This window comes from Anopheles aquasalis, chromosome 2, assembly GCF_943734665.1.
Source record: "Anopheles aquasalis chromosome 2, idAnoAquaMG_Q_19, whole genome shotgun sequence".
Classification (NCBI taxonomy): Eukaryota; Metazoa; Arthropoda; class Insecta; order Diptera; family Culicidae; genus Anopheles; species Anopheles aquasalis.
Window position 1 is genome coordinate 90,031,619 of NC_064877.1, and position 19,870 is coordinate 90,051,488.

The 19,870-nt window shown below is 44.6% G+C and overlaps 6 protein-coding genes across 7 annotated transcripts; 2 read left to right on the top strand and 4 right to left on the bottom strand.

Annotated features, from left to right (window-relative positions):
* Positions 1-319: 319 nt before the first annotated feature.
* On the bottom strand, positions 320-3,201 carry LOC126581122 (uncharacterized). Its single transcript, XM_050244587.1, has 7 exons — positions 2,987-3,201; positions 2,757-2,903; positions 2,537-2,689; positions 2,334-2,475; positions 1,012-2,273; positions 839-941; positions 320-776 (listed from the first exon to the last, which is right to left on the bottom strand). Exons 1-7 carry the CDS (start codon positions 3,188-3,190, stop codon positions 334-336), a joined length of 2,454 nt encoding a protein of 817 aa, XP_050100544.1. The 5' UTR covers positions 3,191-3,201; the 3' UTR covers positions 320-333.
* A 113-nt stretch (positions 3,202-3,314) lies between these two features.
* Positions 3,315-7,763, top strand: LOC126569746 (uncharacterized). Its single transcript, XM_050227037.1, has 3 exons — positions 3,315-3,700; positions 3,779-3,857; positions 3,920-7,763. The coding sequence occupies exons 1-3, from the start codon at positions 3,486-3,488 to the stop codon at positions 7,634-7,636; spliced, it is 4,011 nt and encodes a 1,336-aa protein (XP_050082994.1). The 5' UTR covers positions 3,315-3,485; the 3' UTR covers positions 7,637-7,763.
* A 107-nt stretch (positions 7,764-7,870) lies between these two features.
* On the bottom strand, positions 7,871-10,027 carry LOC126569747 (ran GTPase-activating protein). The gene is made up of 3 exons (XM_050227038.1): positions 9,837-10,027; positions 9,443-9,765; positions 7,871-9,368 (listed from the first exon to the last, which is right to left on the bottom strand). Exons 1-3 carry the CDS (start codon positions 9,943-9,945, stop codon positions 8,040-8,042), a joined length of 1,761 nt encoding a protein of 586 aa, XP_050082995.1. The 5' UTR covers positions 9,946-10,027; the 3' UTR covers positions 7,871-8,039.
* A 173-nt stretch (positions 10,028-10,200) lies between these two features.
* On the top strand, positions 10,201-12,115 carry LOC126571425 (serine--tRNA ligase, cytoplasmic). 2 transcript variants are annotated; one of them, XM_050229915.1, is made up of 3 exons: positions 10,201-11,676; positions 11,743-11,933; positions 12,032-12,115. In XM_050229915.1, exons 1-2 carry the CDS (start codon positions 10,327-10,329, stop codon positions 11,902-11,904), a joined length of 1,512 nt encoding a protein of 503 aa, XP_050085872.1. In that variant the 5' UTR covers positions 10,201-10,326; the 3' UTR covers positions 11,905-11,933; positions 12,032-12,115. The 2 variants fall into 2 exon arrangements, with proteins under 2 accessions (XP_050085872.1, XP_050085871.1); XM_050229914.1 differs by having other exon boundaries at positions 11,743-12,115.
* Positions 12,116-12,233: 118 nt separating this feature from the next.
* LOC126571426 (serine protease inhibitor 28Dc-like) lies at positions 12,234-14,834 on the bottom strand. Its single transcript, XM_050229916.1, has 2 exons — positions 14,024-14,834; positions 12,234-13,949 (listed from the first exon to the last, which is right to left on the bottom strand). The coding sequence occupies exons 1-2, from the start codon at positions 14,500-14,502 to the stop codon at positions 13,019-13,021; spliced, it is 1,410 nt and encodes a 469-aa protein (XP_050085873.1). The 5' UTR covers positions 14,503-14,834; the 3' UTR covers positions 12,234-13,018.
* Positions 14,835-15,145: 311 nt separating this feature from the next.
* Positions 15,146-18,226, bottom strand: LOC126571427 (serine protease grass-like). Its single transcript, XM_050229917.1, has 5 exons — positions 17,588-18,226; positions 17,368-17,522; positions 17,029-17,294; positions 16,765-16,955; positions 15,146-16,695 (listed from the first exon to the last, which is right to left on the bottom strand). Exons 1-5 carry the CDS (start codon positions 17,658-17,660, stop codon positions 16,292-16,294), a joined length of 1,089 nt encoding a protein of 362 aa, XP_050085874.1. The 5' UTR covers positions 17,661-18,226; the 3' UTR covers positions 15,146-16,291.
* Between the last annotated feature and the right edge of the window lie 1,644 nt (positions 18,227-19,870).

A 19,870-nucleotide genomic window follows, 5' to 3' on the forward strand; every position in this document is an offset into this window, starting at 1 on the left:
GCGAGATAAAAATGGAAATCAAGGTTTATACGCACCGGGGTTCGGAAGTCGAAGGTTTTCCCCAACCGTTTTGAATAGGCCGACTTTCCCAGACTCATCCAGCAGCACCTTGTTTCTTATGAAGATGAATTAGCACACCATGCACCCGCAAAATCAGGCAACGTAGACGACAACCCGCTATGCAACCAAAGGCCGAGTACTGCGACCAAGATTTAGTTCGGAAAATAGATTTTCAATGAACTGTACCAACGATGCAATCTCCAACGACTGGCGGTTTAATTTTTTTCTTAAAATAATGATATTTTAGCTGCTAGGAATCCTCGTTTAAGTTTTCTATATTGGACACGAACCATAGCAGAAGACACGCCTCTTTGGAGGTTCATTCGTTGCTGTTTTTAGCATTCGTCTGCGTGCGACCACTACTTTCGAATTGAAGGTATTTAAAAGATCGGCGTTTTGTTTCAATGTTGCTGGGATAGTAGATGAGAGTGCCTTTGTATAATTTTGAGTCATTTTCGTCGACATTGGACGGCAGCCGGGAAACCGAAATCCGAATCGTGCTCGAGGAGCCTGCATAGTGTTGGAGGACGATGGTAATCGTTTCAGTTGCAGCTCTTCGAAGCATTCGGAAAGCATTAAACACTTTCTATCTGAATGAATGTTGGTCCGCGGCAATCTTTTTAGAACGACTTTTGCCTCCACTCTGTAGCACGTTTTCGCTGCAATGATCTTCAGGCTTCGCCGGCCATACTTACGATATAAGTTTTCGATGAATTCTAAAAGTGTAGAAGTATATTTAAATTAATGAGACCAATATATTCCAACCGGTACCACATACGCTCGTAACTAAATAAGAACGGTTCCAGACTGTCGCCACAGATATCACTCAGATATTCATAGAAAAAGATATCGGATCGACCGTTAAGAAATATACCAACAATCTGAAACGAAAAAAGTCGATGTGATTATTTGTTTAGTCAAATAGAAAATCAACCCCTCTATACGACTTACACTGAAATGAGGCACTAAAGATTCCGGAATCGTTTGACTATCGATCTGGTAGAAGTAAGGTAGCAGTTCGCGGAATGCATATTCGCCAACGGCCCATAATCCTCGCAAGACTCGCGACAACCAATTCATGTCGATCGATACAGTTTTACGTTCCTGAAAATAACGGTGTAAGCGCTCGACCAACAGGAAGGTGCATTCCTGCTCCACGAAACCCCATTTCCCGGCACACAGTCCAACCACACGGCAAACACGCTCTACTAGGTAATCATCGCAGATCAGCGTCGTTATGTTTTCGCTTTCTAGCGTTGTAGAGTTGGGGTTGAAAACCTCCTCTACGCCATCGCTGCTCTCAGACATGGGCTGACTAACGTTTTCCTCGGGATCAGCATCAAGGAGAATCGGTGTCGGCCGAAGTGGGTGCATCTCTTGCTTAGCTCTGTCTTCTATTCTTAGTGGACCACTGTTCAGCATATCGTTAGTAAGCAAGGAATTAGAAGCTGCATGCTGCCCATCTTGTGTTGTCGTGGCTGGTGTTGGGTGAGGTAGTGATTGTTGTTGCGTCTGTTGCACAATGTAATTTTGTGTCCCGGTCGTATCATACGTATTTGGATCGAACGCGGGTTTCCCTTGAAATTGGTCGACAACGTTCGCCCCAACAGTAACGGATTCCACCGGCCCTTCTTCCTGTTTGCCTAATCCTTGGACCATCGAAAACAAGGCCTCGTACTCGTCCTTGATGGTGATGTCCATTCCGTCAGCGCCATGTTTAATATTTTCGATGCTCCGTAAAAGTTCCTCTGTAGCGTTCGAATTGGAATTGTTGGAATCGTCCGCAGAGGGCAGATTGTTCTCCAGCATGGCCATCGATTGATTAAACAATGGCGAAATGGTATCCAGTACTTGCTGTTGGTGTTGCTGATTAACAGGCGTTTCCATGTTGGCAGATGTTTGCGTTCCTACTAGGTCGGCTGCTGAAGGAATTACTTTTGAGTGGACATAACCAACTGGGCCCAGCAGCAGATTGACGAATAGTTGGCTGAGCAAGCTCAGTTCAAGCGTAAGGTCCGAATGAGCAACGTGGTAGTTTTCCACCAACGCTTCCAGATACTCCAATGTACGACGCAGAGTGTCCTCGGTGTACTCGAAGCCCAGCATTTCGATCGCCTTCGTGAGCAGTAACTTCATCAGCGAGGGTATATGCGGATGACATCGCAAAATATTGATTGCCATGTTAAAGCAGTCTTCATCGCCTAGAAAAATGGCTGAGAGGAACGATTCCAAGGTTTATGCGGGAAATAGTATTGCGTGTTGCTTGCTCCTACCATCGCAGACGTTATTGTGCATTGCAATCAGATCTTCGGCAATCTCCGCTTCTGCCATCCAAGTAGTAGAAAGCAAATTTACATTACACTGTTCCATCGTCACGTCCTTGATGTACTCCTCGCGAAGATCGAGAACCTCGTCCTATCTCGGAAAAATGGTATTATTACATTCCGGCTGATTGTTAGTATGGTGAACAACGAACCGTATTAAAGAAGTACGCTCCATCGTACTCGATTTTGTCCCACGGTTGGCAGCTAGCACCCACGATTGGTGGAACATCGGAGTCCTTCAATACTTCATTCACCAGATCGTATGTGACTCGTCCACTCGAGTGCCTACTGTACGTTTTTATGTTCTGAAAACCAAAAACCCCAATGGTCGGATGGTGGCAATGTCGTACTCGTAGTGAACAGTTATCTTACGTTAACAAGCTCCCATAGCTTGTAGGTTGTATCTTCGGCCAGCCTCTCGTACACATCGGCGGACACTTCGGTCTCCTGCTTATCGTGCTGCTCCCAAGCAGTTCGCACGGAGCGAGTGCTGAATCCCGCGTACGCCTTGAAGGATGTCTGCAACGAGCGAGATGATCATAAAATAAATGAGGTGTCCTAAGAGGGAGTACCTTTTCTCTGGAAAATAAGAACGGAAATACCTTCTCCTTGGGATCATTTCCAGACGAGTCACTGTGTGGAGCCGTTTGTTTTTGATGCGGAGATTGGAATGCTTGTTGGGAGTTTTGGTTAAAACCTGCAGCCAATGGATGTTGCTGATGCGTGGTATGGCTATTGTTGCTGTTGCTAGATGATTTCGTCCGCTGTTTCGCCCTTGCAGTCGACTTTTTCGGGCTCGGCTTCATGGTTTTTACACTTTTCTGGTCCAAAAATTGAAGAAAAATTGAAACGCTTGAAGCGGGGCGTCAAAAAAAATTGTAAACAAAGCGGTGTCATTCGAGGTTCGAGGTTAACTTCAAGGGTTAATACCGCGAACTGATTACGCGAAAACAAAATCGCTCTTCAATTCTTCCGAAACGGCCTGGTTTTTAATGCTCCCACGAAGACTTTTATCGAAAAAAGGTGCCGCTTCCACCGCTACGAGCTATAAAGCCTAGGAATTGATACACGAGATTTGCTGTGTTTGTCGTACAAATCGTCATGAGTGCCCCCGATCGAAGATCCTGGCGTGGTAGGTCCTTCAATTCACGCTGGGACAACCCCAACCCATCTACTTCCAGATTCAATACCTCCGAATCTTACCGGCGGAAAAATGAAAAAGAACGCGAAACGAGTAGTTGGAACGGCCCGATTAATACTACACAGCTTCCATCTGGTAGTTACAACAATATAAACTTTGCTACAGAACCGATGGCGTAAGTTATACAGAGAATTTATCTGATTTACTAAATGATGATGCACGATCGATTTGTGGTTCTTTCGCATAATTACAGTACACGACCAGCATTATTTCAGCCACATTACTATGATATTGCGGCTGATTCTACAATGTTTCCGTTTTCCGGATCTTTGGTAAGCTGAACTGCTGTGGTAGAGAGGCCATACGTGTTGTGATCCTATCATTATCTTTGCAGAACTTTGCGGGTTCGTCACAGAAAACTGGCTCCACGTGTACAAATGAGCTGATTGATCGGCTTATAATGGATGAAGCATACAGAATGATTTCGAATGCTGCCCGCCCGATGCCCAATATTTTATTCCCATACCCACCACCCCCATACCATTCCCATACCATTGACCATATTCAGCACCAGTCTCGGATAACGGAAGTGCCGGAAAGAGCTACTACGCCGCCATCAAACATACCATCAATTGAAGTATCTGAAACACATGCTAACGATAGTATTCCTACAGAGAAGCCTGCAGCGACAAACACATCATCCAGCGATTTGCCCTTGAGTACATCGTCAACGATCGGTGAACGGTCAAGGGTTTTGTTGGAACGCAGTGCTGAACAGGTTACTCGCAAGCTTATTGATCAGCTAGCCACGATGAACAAATCAAACTTAAAGGAGATGATCAATAATCCTGGCACTAAGTACGAAATGGCGCTAAAAAATCATGCCCGCAATAAGCTGAGAGCTGAGATTCGTCGCCAACTGAAAAACATTAATCTGACCGCGAACTCCCGACCGGATGAAGAAGTCGGAAATTTTCGGCCCGACGAATCAATCGATGCTGATAAGATACCAGACGCGTTATTGCAACAGATTGGCCAAGTGTTGGATTTTGAGTTCTTCAATCAGCTTGATCCAGAAACGGAAGATGCGGGTAACGATCACACACCAATAGTGATGGACATCCCGGACTCGGTGGATGAGATTGATAGTAAACCTAAAACCCTGTCTCTAGTAGATCATGATACGATGAATTTGCCAAAATCTAGTCAGGATTTTGTTAATGTGCCAAGTGATTCCGATGTCGATATGGATACCAGCGAAATTTCTGATAAAGCACCTGCCATACCATCAGTCGAAGCAAACCTGGTATCCGGGCCCCTTGCAAATAATGATGCTGTGTTGAGCCGAATTCCAGAATCTAAGACCTTATCATCCCAAAAGTTACCAGAAGTTATTTCCACGGCAAACGTTGTTAAAGGCAGGCTGAAACCAGAAATTATGGTAGATGCAACACAATCCACCCAGAAAGAGGGGCAGAAGTTCCAAAACGAGAGCATTTCATTATTATCTGACAACCAGCAGAAGATTAAGAAGTATAAAAATTCGATGGGTAAAAAATCCCAAAGTGAATGCCGTAATATTGCAACTAGTCAAAAGCTTAACAGCAATAAAAATGTAAATGTGAAAAAAGGCGCAATGGGAAATGATGAATCCAGTGCAATCACGGATAAAAATCATTCAGAGACAAGCGATCTCAGGAAAATCTTGCCTAATCTTGCGACAGATGTAGTATCTTTATCTCACTCCATCTGCTCCTTAACGAACGATGCAAATACTTTTTCGGCGACAAACATCATGGCTCACAAGGACAAAGAGTTGCGTACGAAATCACCTACTGCTGTGCCGATATTAGGCGTTTCAACTAAGCCTATTAAACCATCGATTCGAATTAGAACCATCGTTAAACCGAATCTTTCATTACGAAAGAGAGCAGTCTCATCAAATCCCAAACCTTCCGTTAGCTCCATACCTTCGCCATCGCATGATAGTGAATTCCGAACCAAATCACCAACACCAGTGGCAATTCATCCGGAAGTTAGTTCGAATTTAAGGCCGTGGGACAGGCATAACTCAAGATACTCATGGAGCCGTCATTCGGGTCGGCGTTACAATGAGGCAATCAGCACGGACCAACAAAAATCACCGGTAGCTGTCCTTTTATCAGCGAATGATAAACGACTCGATGCACGGGTCGGTGATCAATATGTGTCTCTCGGTGGATTCTCGCTAACGTACGAGCATCAGGCGGATAGAACCCGTCGTAAAACACGACATCCATGGATAGTGAAACCTGGTGATATTAGGGCTTATCATCGGAATATAGTACCGACTGTTAACGGAAGCGATACGGACAGGATTTCCTCTGACCAATCTCATATTGCAGTTGATCAACCTGTAACAGCAATATCCACTCATGCCGAACCATCTGATACATCGACCTTGAATGCAACAAACAGTTTACACTCAAACAATCCAATAGAAGGAGTCACTGATTCGACAAACGGATCTAGAAGACATTCACCGAAAACTGCACTGCCTATCGTCGACTCTGAACCATCGGCAAAAAAAGTGAAGAATCTTATAAAAGAGAAGTTACTTAATAGGCGTGACAAACTGCAATCTCATGCTCCATCACCAAAAACGGCTAATGTGCTAGCTTCAACTGGCTCTTTTCTCCCGAAAGAATCGGACCGATCGTATTCTGGGATAGAAGATATACAGCAGGTTCACAAAATTCAAGTTGTGGAAAAAAATATCCAAAAAAAGCAATGTTTGTCTGCACCAGATGAGCCACTGAGTCAGCCAAAGAGAGAAAATGTATTTCCTGGTGACGATTATCGCAAGGATCCACAGCCGGAAGATAACGAACTAGCTGCAATCCCAGAAAGCGACCATCAGCTACCACCTGAGCGGTGCTCAATGAAACAAGATAAGGCAATTACTCGAAACGATCATCTTTCCAATGATCGATCTGCTAGTCCTTTTTTGTCGAGCAATAAAACATACCAGCAGTCCAATGATATCGATAGTTTACCGCCAAAGGATTCAGATGCATTGCCAGGGATAATTAACGAACTTTCGGCAATCGATGTGGGCGACAGCGATAATGATGCCGAAACCTTGTCTTATAACATTTCCATTGATGATGGAAAAGAGACACCAACACGGGGTATTGCACCCGATAATCCATCTGAAGAATATTATAACAACGTGCTAGAAAAAGAAGGTGTTCGAAAAGAAGATAGCGTTGCTCTCGAAAACTCTAGTTTAACTCAAGATACAGAACGAATAAGCCAAGTGCAAACTGGGATGATAGAAAATGTTATTGAAAATACTCGTCAATTACGAACCGTTCCATTGGCCAGCCTTACTGTAAATGAATCTAACATCCTAGAAAGCACACAGCAGAAGAGCAGTGGCTCTCCAATGGTGTGTGTACACTCGTGGGCTACGGAACAAGACTCACAACTGAACCAAGAAATGGTTTCTTCACAACGTGCTCTAAACTCACCATCTCCATCACGAACTAAAATGACTGACTATTCAAAGGGATCAGTTGAAATTGATTCCGATTCATCATATAAAATGCCACAGGAACTAGCGCAATCCATTGCATGCTCGCTGGATGGCATAGAATCGATCGATTTGGAAACAATGGTGCTGCTTAGACGAAAAATGGATATCGATACTGAGATCATGAAATTAGATGCCGAGAGGATGAGCATCGATCAGCAGCTTGTAAAGAAGCAAAACGAACGCAATAGACAAATGAATCGGCTACGAGCGGCAATATTCTCCTCGATTGAGGTGGGCAATTGTTCCTCAAACGGAATGGATAAGAAGATGGTAGCTTCTAAGGACGATGCAAAATTTCCGCCTATCTGTACAAACCCTGCGGAAAGGACAATCCAGGTGGATGATAATTCATCCGGTCTCCAAGATGCCTATCCAGCAGGAAGTGCTCAGGAGCGAACTATTAGACGCATTACACGGCTACGCCTCAGCGAGAACAGTGAGCTAATGCGCATCTTCCAGCGGCGTCGGCTATTATCAGAGCGCTCGTCCGATGGTAATCCACTAACCGAGGATGGTGTGCTCATCGAGCAGTGATCTGTGTGCACAGACAGACCCGTGTCAATGTATCATTGCGTTATCAAGAGTGATATGGTTAAGCATTCTAGTGAACAGGTAATTTGTACAGTACATTGTTTAGTATAATAAACGCGCTTTAACATTTTCGTACAAAATAATCGACGCTCTGCTTCTCATTCTCACGATCATCGAATCAAAAGATCGAAAGAAATGTATTTGTCGCGGGTTCGCTGGTATATTATGGAACATTAATTGGATATAGCGTGTTTGTTTTTGGTTTTATTTTTCTTGCAAATCATCCTAGTGCCCAGTAAAGAAATCTGTTTTACTAGTGAGATTTGTTTAATTTCCAGTAACATAAAATATTAATAAAAAGCAAGCGATTAATAACTACAATCATCTCTTATCTTCTTCATTCATTTCACTCCATACGTTCGAGGAATGTGCGAAAGATCGTCTGCTCCTCTTCTGGAACAGCCTGTTGGTTAAGTGCCATACGGAGAGCATACCGACAGCTCTGCACATTGTATGTCGGTTTGTAGCGTTCTTCGCTCTTAAGCAACCCGAGTTGTATTAAAACAAAGTTTCGCAGTTTCGCCATTTTTTGGTTGGCCCTAGCGTACTCGAATGCATCGCGATACAGTGCAACCGCAACCGCCAAAGCCTTCGGATGCTGTTCAGCCAACTCTGAGCATTTCAAAATCGTGAATGCCACGTGTGTCAGATAGTCATCATTCTGTGCTGTTGCTTCAAGAAGATATTCGCGAAAACCGACTGCCAGGTCGTTATCAGGAAGGCTAAGGAACATAGTTTCCGTCGGGAAGTTGACACGGCAGAACGATTCGATGGTATTGGGTAATGTAGCATCGAGATCGATAGAAACAGTCGATGTATCGTTGGCGGCGTGATCTCTTCGTCGGATCAACAATGACTCCTCCTCATCTTCGTCTTCGTGAGCTTGTTCATCATCATATCCTTCGGCAGTTTCTTCTTCGGTCTCATCATTATCCTCATCTTCGTTGGGTTCTTCTTCCTCCTCTTCCTCTTCGCTGCCCTCTTCATCTTCGTCATCATCGTCTTCCTCGTCTTCTTCATTATCTCCTGCATCTTCATCAAGCGGCCCAAAAGCATCTGCTCTCCCATAGTCATGCATTAATTCTACCATTTGTTCACAACATTCCTCGCCGAAGGCATTCCCATTAAGGACAATCGATCGAAGCCTCTCCTTGTTGGCCGAAGCGTTCACCAACGCCAGCCCACCTTCTGGTCCTATCTCATTGAATCCAAAGTCTAGAAGCTCGATCTGCAAATGTTCTTCGTGAAGAGCTTCTCCGATCAGTAGAGCACCCCGTGTTTTCAGCAAACAATCGCCGAAATTAATCTCTCGTAACTGCTGCAGGTATGGCAAAGCATCGGCTAGTGCAGCCGCACCACGTGGTCCGATGGTGTTGTCGTTCAAATTTAAAATACGAAGGTTCGGATTTGTTTTGAACGCTTCCGAGAGGGCCGTGATGCCTGGGTGGTAAATGCCGTTTTGTGGCATTTCAATCTGTTCGAGCGTACCAATAGTGGCGAACATTTCCGACAGTGCCTTTGCTCCAGCATTCTCCAACCGGTTACGACCTGCAATGAACACCTTCAAGGCGAGTGATTTGCCGCTGATCTTGCTACCGGTATGCCCTTCAAGTAACGCCTTTGCCAGCATGTTACCTCCCTCGATGCCAAGGCCACAATTATTCAACTTGAGCTCCTGCGGACAGGTATGAAACATGATGTTGTTTAAACAGAAGGTTCATGGCAATAAGACAAAACACGGAAGCAAACCTTTAGCGAGTAGCAAGTGACGCTCTTGAGGAGATCTACTAAACCGACCATTCCATTTGGACCAAGCGCGTTGTCCGAGCAATCGAGCACGGTTAGCTGTGCACCGGCTGTTATCATTCCTTGGCCAAGTGCCTTCAATGCGATTGGAATCTCTTCCTTCATGCGTCCGGTGAACAGATCCTTCCAGAGTGCTTGTTGCAGCTCCGGATGCTTTTCTAGCGCTTTGGCAATGGCACCAGCGGCTTCAACGCCGAGCGTGTTCCCTTCGAGGTTCAGGAAGCGCAGAACTTTGCAACGATCGATGGCATCGATGAGGGCTTGTGCTGTGAATGACGGGAATTCGATATAACAATGAAAACTCTTCCGATGGAGCGGTATTTTACACCCGGCTTACCTTCGGCGGCAGTTCCCCATTTCGAAGCCTTTCCAACCCAACGGACGCCGGATTGATCAAGATCGGAAAGCACATTCGTGATCGAACCGAAATCGAAGGCTAGGGCCATTTCTGTAAAAGCTGAATTCGTGAGCGAACCGAGAAAACCGCGAAAAACCGAGCCGAGAAACCGAATTGCGGTGCGCCAACGACCAAACAAAAAAAGTTAAGGTTATGTTGATGCGTTACTTGCGTTACGCGGGAATTTTACCGGACTGCCGTAGTGAGAATTCTTCTCACTGCACACTGGGACCCGGCTGTCGCAGGCAGAGGGGAAGCCAAAAACCTTCTCACTGCACACTGGGCGGTGGCTGGACATGCCAGTGTCAGTTTCTTTCCCCTCGCGGAGCCACGTTTTCTAAAAACATCTGCAAAGCGACCGGTCCGGGCAAGAGAAAAGTTTCATCATCTTCACCTAACAAGTGGTACCGTTTGAGAAAGAGGGTGAAAAATGGTGCTCGACCTCGATCTGTTCCGCAGCGACAAGGGTCACGATCCAGCCAAGATACGCGAGAACCAAACGCGCCGCTTCAAGGATGTGGCCCTGGTTGAGGCGGTCATTGAGCAGGACAAGAAGTGGCGTGCCTGCCGTTTCAACGTGGATAACTATAACAAACTGAAAAACTTGTGCAGCAAGGAGATTGGCGAAAAGATGAAAAAGAAGGAACCGCAGGGAGACGAAGCAGAGCCGCTGCCAGAGCAGGTGGAGCAGGAGCTGCGGGATCTTCAGCTTACTTCTTTAAAGTCCTTGACCGTGCAGCAAATCAAGAAGGTCCGCGCTCGCATCGATGAAGCCGTGCTGGAGAACGAGCAGCTCATGCGGGAGGCGGAATCCAGCCGGAACACGGCGCTACGCGAGGTTGGCAATCATCTGCACCAAAGCGTCCCGATTAGCAACGATGAAGACGAGAATCGCGTAGAGCGCACGTTCGGAGACTGTGAAAAACGGCAACGGTACTCACACGTCGATCTGATAGTCATGATCGACGGCATGAACGGGGATAAGGGGGCGGTAGTTTCCGGTGGACGCGGATACTTCCTGACCGGACCGGCTGTTTTCCTTGAGCAAGCGCTCATTCAGCATGCGCTCCACAGTCTGTACGCGAAGGACTACACACCTCTCTACACGCCGTTTTTTATGCGGAAAGAAGTGATGCAGGAGGTTGCCCAACTGTCCCAGTTCGACGAGGAATTGTACAAGGTGGTTGGAAAGAGCAGCGGAGAGGAGGGAGCGACGGATGAAAAGTACTTGATTGCTACCTCGGAGCAACCGATTGCGGCCTACCATCGCGATGAATGGATCGCGGAGAGCGCTCTGCCGATCAAGTACGCTGGACTTTCAACCTGCTTCCGGCAGGAGGTGGGATCGCATGGGCGTGATACGCGCGGCATTTTTCGAGTGCATCAGTTTGAGAAGGTAGAGCAATTTGTACTTACCTCACCGCATGATAACAAATCGTGGGAGATGATGGACGAGATGATCGGTAATGCCGAAGCCTTCTGCCAATCGCTCGGTATTCCGTACCGCGTTGTTAACATCGTATCCGGGGCGTTAAATCATGCGGCTGCAAAAAAACTCGACCTAGAAGCGTGGTTCGCCGGTTCCGGCGCGTTTCGGGAACTTGTTTCATGTAGCAACTGCCTCGATTATCAGGCTCGTCGTCTGCTTGTACGCTATGGCCAGACTAAGAAGATGAATGCGGCAGTTGACTACGTACACATGCTAAACGCGACGATGTGTGCAACAACACGCGTTATCTGTGCGATCCTGGAAACGCACCAAACGGAAACTGGCATCAAAGTAAGGATGATGCGATCGGCGATCTCATAATTACATATTAATTTTCTCCCTTTTCTGTGTATATAGGTTCCGGAAGTGTTGCAGAAATATATGCCGGAGAAGTACCGCCAGGAAATTCCGTTCGTTAAGCCAGCACCAATCGACGTCGAACAGGCTGCAGCTGAAGCAAAGAAAGCTGCTAGCGGCAAGAAGGGCAGCGATGGCAAGAAGTCTGGAAACGCCGCTTAAATGAAATCGTTCAACAGAGGTACCAGTAGGTTCGCAGTATACTACCCTCTCTTACGCTCACTGACGAAGCAGTCCAAATGACGTCGTCTAATTTATTGAATTTTTTCTCCACATATATCACTTCAAGAATTGGCCCCGATGCATTTAGCGATCAATAGTGCATTTTATCTCTACAGGGCGTTAATAAAGATGCTTCACATCGCGTTTCACATATCGCGTGGAACAGCGTCTGATTGATCAGCTTATCGACTAGCAAAGCAAGAAATTTTGATATATTGTGTACATTATTTATTACAGTTTATCTCATTTCCTTAGATTTGCATAGAAATTCGTGGTCAAACAGGATCAAATGTGAAGAATCTTCATAGATTTGACGGATCTGTGTGGCAAGCTCGCGGTATTGAATTGAAGGACCGACTATTGAATTCTCGTGCACTGTGACTCATTATTAACACTGCATAGCAAGTTACATTGATATTTGGTGAATTGTAGCTAGTGAGGCCTGTATCTAGACCTGTTTCCTAGCCAACATGTTGATCTGTCGATATCGAAAGGAATTTTTCATAGATTAGCTGGCATCATGAACAGCAACATTTGAGGTCGATTGTTAATGTAGCTTCCCGCTTCCTGGATTGATTTCGTTGAATGACTTTCAATAGAAATACCGCGAGACGTTACTCGTTAAAAGGAACAGTGTACATTACGCTAGGCATCAGGAAGCCTCTTCAATACTCGATGCAAACGTCAACAAGCTGCAAAACCAGTTTGCCCCCCGTGACACAGAGAATGTTGGAAAGCATTTGCATTATCGCTTGAGCCAAGTGATGCATGGTTAGGGTACGGTTTACGACGCATATTCATCATTCTTTAAACAAATGAAAACGTGGTTCCATCCAGTCCCATATTGAGGTTTATTTATAACTAGTAATTATTAACTTTGACTACCTTTTAGTTATACTGTCACGCCGTCACGCGTAGTCCTCCCTTAGACAAATGTACATCCGATGTGTGCTGCAATTGAAATCAACTTGGGCACGTTGGGCAAAGTGTGCACGTTTGATTATTTTGCATTACAGCGAACGGCTCTCAAAACTGATAAGAACAGAGTTCTTCATTATGACGGATCGAAGATCGCACCGTAAAAGAGCAGCAATTTGGTGGGATCGTGGCGGATAGCGATGAGAAACGGAGCTTTCACACGGAAATTTACAGGCGGCAAGGATCGCTCCATGGCCGTTATCGTGACTGCACCACCCTCGGTACCTTGCTCGTTCACTTCTAGATCGATCTTGTGTAGCATATCAGTGACGTATAAATTAGCATCGGGTTCGGGTACCTTCTTATCAGGTAGCAACGCTCGCAGATTACTTTTTGAGCGATTAAACAACGTTCTTAAGCCTAGCTGTTGTAGTGCAAGCTTCAAATCGTAGCTGTTGGTCACGTGCAAGCGGGGAAACTGAACGATAGCCTTTTGTAGTCGCATTTGTCCAATCAACCGCTCAAGATTGGCCGAATCGAGGCGTGCCTGAAGCTGGCGCACTTTCGCTCGATCTGACGAGTTTGGTAGAATTACGTACAGTGATGTAGTACGGTTGCGATACGGAAATCCCATAATCCTAGCATCCAGCTCGGGCGAGCTATGATATGGGAAGCAACCTGCCGTAAACATGGTTGGCACCATCACAGAAGAACTTTGTTCACCATCCGGGAAGAATGGTTGTGGCCGAGTATACTGGGGCTCATTAAAGAATGTCTCCCAGGTAGCCTTGAAATAAAGGGCATTTGCTACCACCATCTGCGTTGACCGGTCGAAGTTATCAACGATGATCTCTTCAATCCGACCGCGTGTAGTTTCGTTCACCCATCGGTTGATAATATTGCGTGCCTCTTCTGGCTCATCACGATAGTTAACATGCGCCATCTGTGCTTGATATAGCTCTTTGGCCATTCGGACGAAGCTGGAGTTGTTCACGAGACCTTGCTGTAAAAATATTCCATTCGCCAGCTGCACTATGTTCGATTGGATCGGAGGATCGTCCAGAAATCTGAAGGGGAATGCTGAGAGTTAGACATAATCCCTGAACTTTAGTCGCTAGAACATCTGTCCTGAGAAACATACTCATCATCATCGTTGTAATCCGGATCATCATCAATCATTGGATTACAGCTGCGGGTCGTCTGCCATCCCGGCAGCTCACCTAATATACCTGGGCCGGCAATATCGTGCGAAAATTCTTTCAACAAACGGCCGAAATTTTTAGCAATCGCACTGCCCCCGGCACGCTTACGATACGCGGATAACTGCAACGTGTTGAGGAGCTCGTCGCGCGTACCACGCTTTGAGGCTCGCAAAAGCAGCAACATCATGCTGCCGATGCTGATTGGAGATAGCAGCTCCGTCTTGCTGGTAGGCGTTGCCAATTTCTCACAAAGAATCTTGGCCAGATTGTTGATCGACGCAACCACATCCTCACTCACAGTCTTTGACGGAGCACTCTGGGCGTATACCGACGGAACAATGTTCCCTACGAGCAGGGCGAGGCAGAGTAACAGTAGAGACCCGTAGCGGGTGCTGGTCCTCATCGACACTCTTTGCATTCTCTCTGCCACGAATTCTTCGAATCCACCGTACACTATACGGTTTCAGAAGCATCAGTTGCTTCACGGTTCAGATCACAATTGAAACTAAGAGAAGTTGAGGAGAATCGATTCCAGCGTTGTTTCCAGTCAAGCGATCCATGCACTAACTGATCGCCGTTAACGGCGAACCAAGCGTTTGCTGATGTTGCTTCTACTACTGGTTGAAGGTCGCGAAAGTTCAGCCTGTTGCTGATAATAACAATCACAATTCTGTTCTGATGGTTGTAGTGTGGTGTTTCACTTTTGAAGTTTTGAAACGGAATAATAATGCCTCGTATCGGTTAGTTCTGTTCGCTGTAGCCACTGCTGCGGGCTGGAATAGTGGTGGGACGATCTCGGAACTGGTTTGATCTCATGTTCCACAAAAGCAGCTGATGTTGATCATGTGTTTGTGTTGCTTGCCTGCCTCGCCATCTTTGTGTAGGGAGGGGTAGAGAATGTATCTCTCGGAAGATCTCTCTCATTAAAGCCGATCGTGGCCGATCGCTTAGCATGATCAAACCATAGCACGTGTTGGTTCGGATGCTGGATCTATTAGTGTTGAAAAAGGCTGTTATTCTTTTTGTGGGATATATTTGTGCTGTTTGTTTGGCATAATATATGTTCTAATTTCAATTATATACAGCTTAAGCTGGCGTCTGCATACAAAACTAGCGAATTGGACTCTTTCGCTTTGGATTTCTTTTAAAATTTGAAACTTGGAAAATTATCATCAACATATTTCAACAGGTTTAAAATTAGAAACGAAAATTGATAGTCTGTCTAGCAATTAGATATGATCTTTGGGAGTGTCGTATAAATTTATATTTAAGCGGCGACTTTAACTTTTTATTAAAGCCAAATATGTTGGAACCAAAGACGCAAATGATAGGACAATGTTGATCTACAGCATAATTTAAAATTGGTTGTATATACTTTCGTCCGAGGAATGAAAGGTTTATGCCATACTTGCCCGCAATTGCTCTAACGCCTTCTGATTTTTTAAGAGTCTTCAATGGATTTCCTACAATCGTTGGGTTTTCCATAAATAAAAACTGCTGGGTTTTTCGCATTGGAAGTCCTCCCTTCTTAACGAATGGTAGAATTCCACTTTAATGAAATATAAAATATGCTATTCTGTAAGGTATCAGCTAAAAAAATATGCTGTTGTATTTAAATTATTATTAACCTGCTTTTGTGCAATTAGAATGTTGTTGTCACCAAGATACAGCACAAAATACAGTTACAAAATTTTGTTCGATAGTGAATGAATTATTTGGATTCGAAGAACTACTCAGCCACGGTAGAATAACGTTAGACCATCTGCTTTCTTGTTGTTCCCGTTTGTGTTTCTAGGATGATCGTAAGAGTTGCGTCATCTAGATGATGGGGAAGAACTGGTTGAGTCAACACCAAGAATCGACTCGTATCACTGTTCCAACGAAATTGAACATTATATATGATGTGAATCAGTTTTTTTTTTATAATCTTCAAACAAACTTTATATGCACGCTAGAGACAACGCAACAACCGGGGGTTTTGCTATCTGTTGGGTTCATTTTATTTGTTTTTAAAGTAAAATTCTTAACATTTCTGAGTGTCAATATCTGAGTGGTTTGTTCAGCTTTCAAAGCGCCTTACAATTAGACATAAAATAACGTTCTTTTGTGCACATACGATCTAAAGGATCTCGTCCTGGAGCTCTAGCTATCGACTATCAACCTACGGTTGGGCTATGAAAAAATTATCGACTGGTAAGAGTTCCATCTTATTCTTCAAGATTATCTAGAATCCAGTCAATGTATTTATCCACCCGTGTATACACACCCGGAGCACTCACTTTACCGCAGGTGTTCAGCCCAAATGACACGACCCCATATTGCACGAACTGGGCACTTTGACTGATCGTTTTCAATGGTCCACCTGAGTCTCCGGAACAATTGTCACTCAGATTTGCTCCGATCGCACACATCTGACTATCCTCTACCTTAACATATCTATCCTCAAGACGCAGACGTTGCAAACATTTGTCGTTTGGCATTAAGGTCAGAATTGCAAACTGGAGCTTGGATGATTTGTCGGCATTGTGTGTGCTACCCCAACCCGCGACAAAATAATTTTTCTGGGTAGTTCGCATCAGTGGTCCAACGGGCAAACAGATTGGCTTTACATCTATGGAAGTCATAAAAGTAACGGACTTAGTTCTCTAACAGGCAGTTCTAGTTGTTTTTTCATACTTACTGTCATTCAATGAAGCCTTTTCTGCGAGTCGGATCAGGGCAATATCGTTTCGCTTGAATCGGCTGCTGTAGTTATCGTGTATAATTACACGCTCAACGGGAATGTCTTGCACAGGTTGAGCACAATCTTGACCACCCTTATCACAATCGATCTCCTTATCCAGATCGTACTCGCCCAACCTCACCGAAACGCTATATTAAAAACCCGCAACAAATCTATCGATTATGGTTTTCCATCATCTGTATCTAAATCATTCTGACTTACACGTCTCCATCGCGCACGCAGTGGGCTGCCGTCAGTACGTATCGGTCGGCAATCAGTGTCGCTCCACACGGGAACTTCCCAATGTTATTTTCCAACAGAGCCATCCATGGAAACATGTACAACTTGGCAGTCTTCCCGTGCGCTATTCGATCGTCGGAGATTGAGCCACAATCCTGAGTATTCAGCAGGTCCATGCCACGGCGACCACTAGCTCCACCACTATCTCCGAGATTGGTTACTTCCGATGGACAGCAAACCTTAAACACCTATGATGCACACGCCGAAACCCTCGTTTATCTAAGATTCCAGCATCCATTTGACACGATTGCCGATACTTACATTGACACCATTCACTGACTCACGTTTGCAAACTCGTTTACCGAATTCGAACTTGAGGCTGTCGGTCCACTTGGCTGGCTCCGTGAAATGTGGCCCAAACATGGCGCATTCTCGGATATCGATACAGTCTTTCTCCCTGGCGCACTGTTTAAATTCTGAAGGTTTCCGATAAAACAGTTTAGCGATCTTTTTTTTTTCAAAGCATTGTACTGCAACTTACGTCCAGTAACCGGCTGACAGCAAGCCGTTGTTAGCACTATGATGATTGCGAATAGACATCGGATCGCGTCCATCGCTAAGGAGATCTGATTCTTGCTTCCGCGTGACTTTATGTTCACTGCAACTAAAAAGATCTTCCGATCGAGGCTCGTCGTGTGTTGTGCGAGCACTTGATACCGTAGCTGCTACTTTTATAATCGTGCACGCGAACACACAGAGAGAAGAACCGAGCCCGCGGGGACAAACCTGCTTCGGACATTCGGGGACCCCTGAGCCGGCGCAACGACAGACAGATGTATGGCGGTATTTGTAGGTTTGCCACCAAGCCTACGAAATAAAAAAAACTAACCACCACTCGCACCCCAATTCACCAGAGTCGACCAGCACCAATACTACGCGTCTGGAATAGTCCACATTCTTTTACTAATTAGAATGCATACAGACAATGAACTATCTAACCCACAAGCTTCCCTACAGTTGGCTATTTTTGTGGTATGGGAGCATTTGAGAAACTCCCCCACAAAACTGCTCACATCGTAAGAACGAAGAGGTTCGTCGACTGCAGCTTCGTGCTTCTTAAATGATGCGATTGACGATCGATGATTTGACAACCTACTTACAGGGCATTGCTGATTCAACTGATCGGAAATATGCAACAGGAATGTTTTAAGTGACTTAACGATCGGCAGAGTGTGCACTTCTGGAGGAGGGCGGTCATCGCCATCGTTATCTATCCCCTCTCCCGCTCTTCCCTGTCCCAACCACCCACGTTCCATTACAAAATGTTAATGCGTTTGGCGTTGTTAATAACAGCAGCTTGGAACGACTAGACCACAAGAAGTTGACCGTGAAATGCACCGGAGCTACGTAACTCGGAAACGTGTTTGACAACTTTTTTATCGACGCAGTTGTGGATTTCATGTGAAGTCCATAGCGGAAGCGTATGAAGACGCGTCGTTGATGTGGTAGTGTGGTTGTATTTATATGGTGCGTTATACGACAACACGTTCAAGCAGTTGTATCCATTGTAGATATCCATTTGACTGAACATCGTATAAGGATGACTGCTCGTCGAAAGACCAGTTTGCAACTGGTCATTTCACTTCCTCCGGAGCCCTTCCGATCTTACAGGCGTACTTTCGTCTCTGTCGTTGACAGGTTTTCGGCTGGTAAAACCCTCGATTCGTAAAAGAGTTAATAGTCTACTGTTCTTCCGATGCTATCTGAGTTCACAGCGACCGAGCCATAGACAATATCCACTGGATTCATTAGCGACAAACTTTAGTTTGTCAACAGGTTACCAATACATACCAGCTGCAGCTTTTATTCTCTTACAGAACTTATTGGTATGCTGCCGAATAATTTTAAGGAATTTTTAATGAATTTCTGCTTTGTTCTAACACAACTAATGGATTCGGTTCTTGATACAAACTCGTTAATGATTGTTGAATATTTATAACTTTTCGAACATCAATACCCTTTAGTTTGACATAAACTTAACATAATTTACGTTAACATTGGCATAACTTAACTTTGAAGTTAAGAAAATTGCATTCTTTCTTCCTGCAAAATCGAATGAAACATAAAGTGTTGTTGAGCAGTGTCTGTTTTAAACTTTGCAAAACAATTGAGTAATTTAAAAAAAATAAAATAATACATTTGCTGTATAAAAGTATTGCATAAACAGATAGAGTATCACAACATACTTCTCCGCAATGTATAAATAGTGTAAGAGATAACATTTGACATGTGCTATAAATTTGTTTACTGAATGGTTTAAATGAAAAAAAACTCCACTGCTTTGTACTATTATAACAAAAGACACGTGATCGATGATTTTTATGTGATGGAGGCGCCTAGCATGCGGTATTTTGATTTTTCGGAGTGATTTTTATGAATAATTCTAGAGACGTCCACAGGGCGTTTTAAATTGCAGATAATTTGTTCTTACTACGGAGGACGAAGAGTCTGAGAAGAGAATATGTGCAATATGTGTATGTGTTGTATGTTAATATGTTGCAAAATTGACTAGACTATTGACTAGAGAAAAAAAAAATAAAATGATTTGACGTACTTTTGAGTTTACTCACTAGTCTCAACTGGTCTCAACCCAGGGGATTTTTTGGCCAACGGAATTCTTAGTTTTTTTATGTTCAGACAATACCTGATTAAAAAACAAATAGGAAATCCACAATCTAGATATTGCTAAAAGAGTGTCAAACGTCTTTATATATTTTTTCGAAACTGTAACATCGCCACACGCATTCGTTGCTTGCTATTGATT

What these genes read in the sequence shown, in the direction of transcription:
- LOC126569746 (XM_050227037.1), top strand. Translation starts at nt 3,486, where the DNA reads ATGAGTGCCCCCGATCGAAGATCCTGGCGTGGTAGGTCCTTCAATTCA. An exon ending in TTTGCTACAGAACCGATGGC is followed by an intron (nt 3,701 to 3,778) that starts GTAAGTTATACA and finishes GCATAATTACAG; the next exon opens with TACACGACCAGCATTATTTC. An exon ending in TTCCGTTTTCCGGATCTTTG is followed by an intron (nt 3,858 to 3,919) that starts GTAAGCTGAACT and finishes TTATCTTTGCAG; the next exon opens with AACTTTGCGGGTTCGTCACA.
- LOC126571425 (XM_050229914.1), top strand. Translation starts at nt 10,327, where the DNA reads ATGGTGCTCGACCTCGATCTGTTCCGCAGCGACAAGGGTCACGATCCA. An exon ending in AAACGGAAACTGGCATCAAA is followed by an intron (nt 11,677 to 11,742) that starts GTAAGGATGATG and finishes CTGTGTATATAG; the next exon opens with GTTCCGGAAGTGTTGCAGAA.
- LOC126581122 (XM_050244587.1), bottom strand. Translation starts at nt 3,190, where the DNA reads ATGAAGCCGAGCCCGAAAAAGTCGACTGCAAGGGCGAAACAGCGGACG. An exon ending in AGCTATGGGAGCTTGTTAAC is followed by an intron (nt 2,690 to 2,756) that starts GTAAGATAACTG and finishes TTTGGTTTTCAG; the next exon opens with AACATAAAAACGTACAGTAG. An exon ending in CTTTAGTGCCTCATTTCAGT is followed by an intron (nt 942 to 1,011) that starts GTAAGTCGTATA and finishes TTTTCGTTTCAG; the next exon opens with ATTGTTGGTATATTTCTTAA.
- LOC126571426 (XM_050229916.1), bottom strand. Translation starts at nt 14,502, where the DNA reads ATGCAAAGAGTGTCGATGAGGACCAGCACCCGCTACGGGTCTCTACTG. An exon ending in GATTACAACGATGATGATGA is followed by an intron (nt 13,950 to 14,023) that starts GTATGTTTCTCA and finishes ATTCCCCTTCAG; the next exon opens with ATTTCTGGACGATCCTCCGA.
- LOC126569747 (XM_050227038.1), bottom strand. Translation starts at nt 9,945, where the DNA reads ATGGCCCTAGCCTTCGATTTCGGTTCGATCACGAATGTGCTTTCCGAT. An exon ending in ATGGGGAACTGCCGCCGAAG is followed by an intron (nt 9,766 to 9,836) that starts GTAAGCCGGGTG and finishes CGTCATTCACAG; the next exon opens with CACAAGCCCTCATCGATGCC. An exon ending in TCACTTGCTACTCGCTAAAG is followed by an intron (nt 9,369 to 9,442) that starts GTTTGCTTCCGT and finishes ACCTGTCCGCAG; the next exon opens with GAGCTCAAGTTGAATAATTG.
- LOC126571427 (XM_050229917.1), bottom strand. Translation starts at nt 17,660, where the DNA reads ATGGACGCGATCCGATGTCTATTCGCAATCATCATAGTGCTAACAACG. An exon ending in AGTCAGTGAATGGTGTCAAT is followed by an intron (nt 17,295 to 17,367) that starts GTAAGTATCGGC and finishes TGTGCATCATAG; the next exon opens with GTGTTTAAGGTTTGCTGTCC. An exon ending in AAAGGCTTCATTGAATGACA is followed by an intron (nt 16,696 to 16,764) that starts GTAAGTATGAAA and finishes TGACTTCCATAG; the next exon opens with ATGTAAAGCCAATCTGTTTG.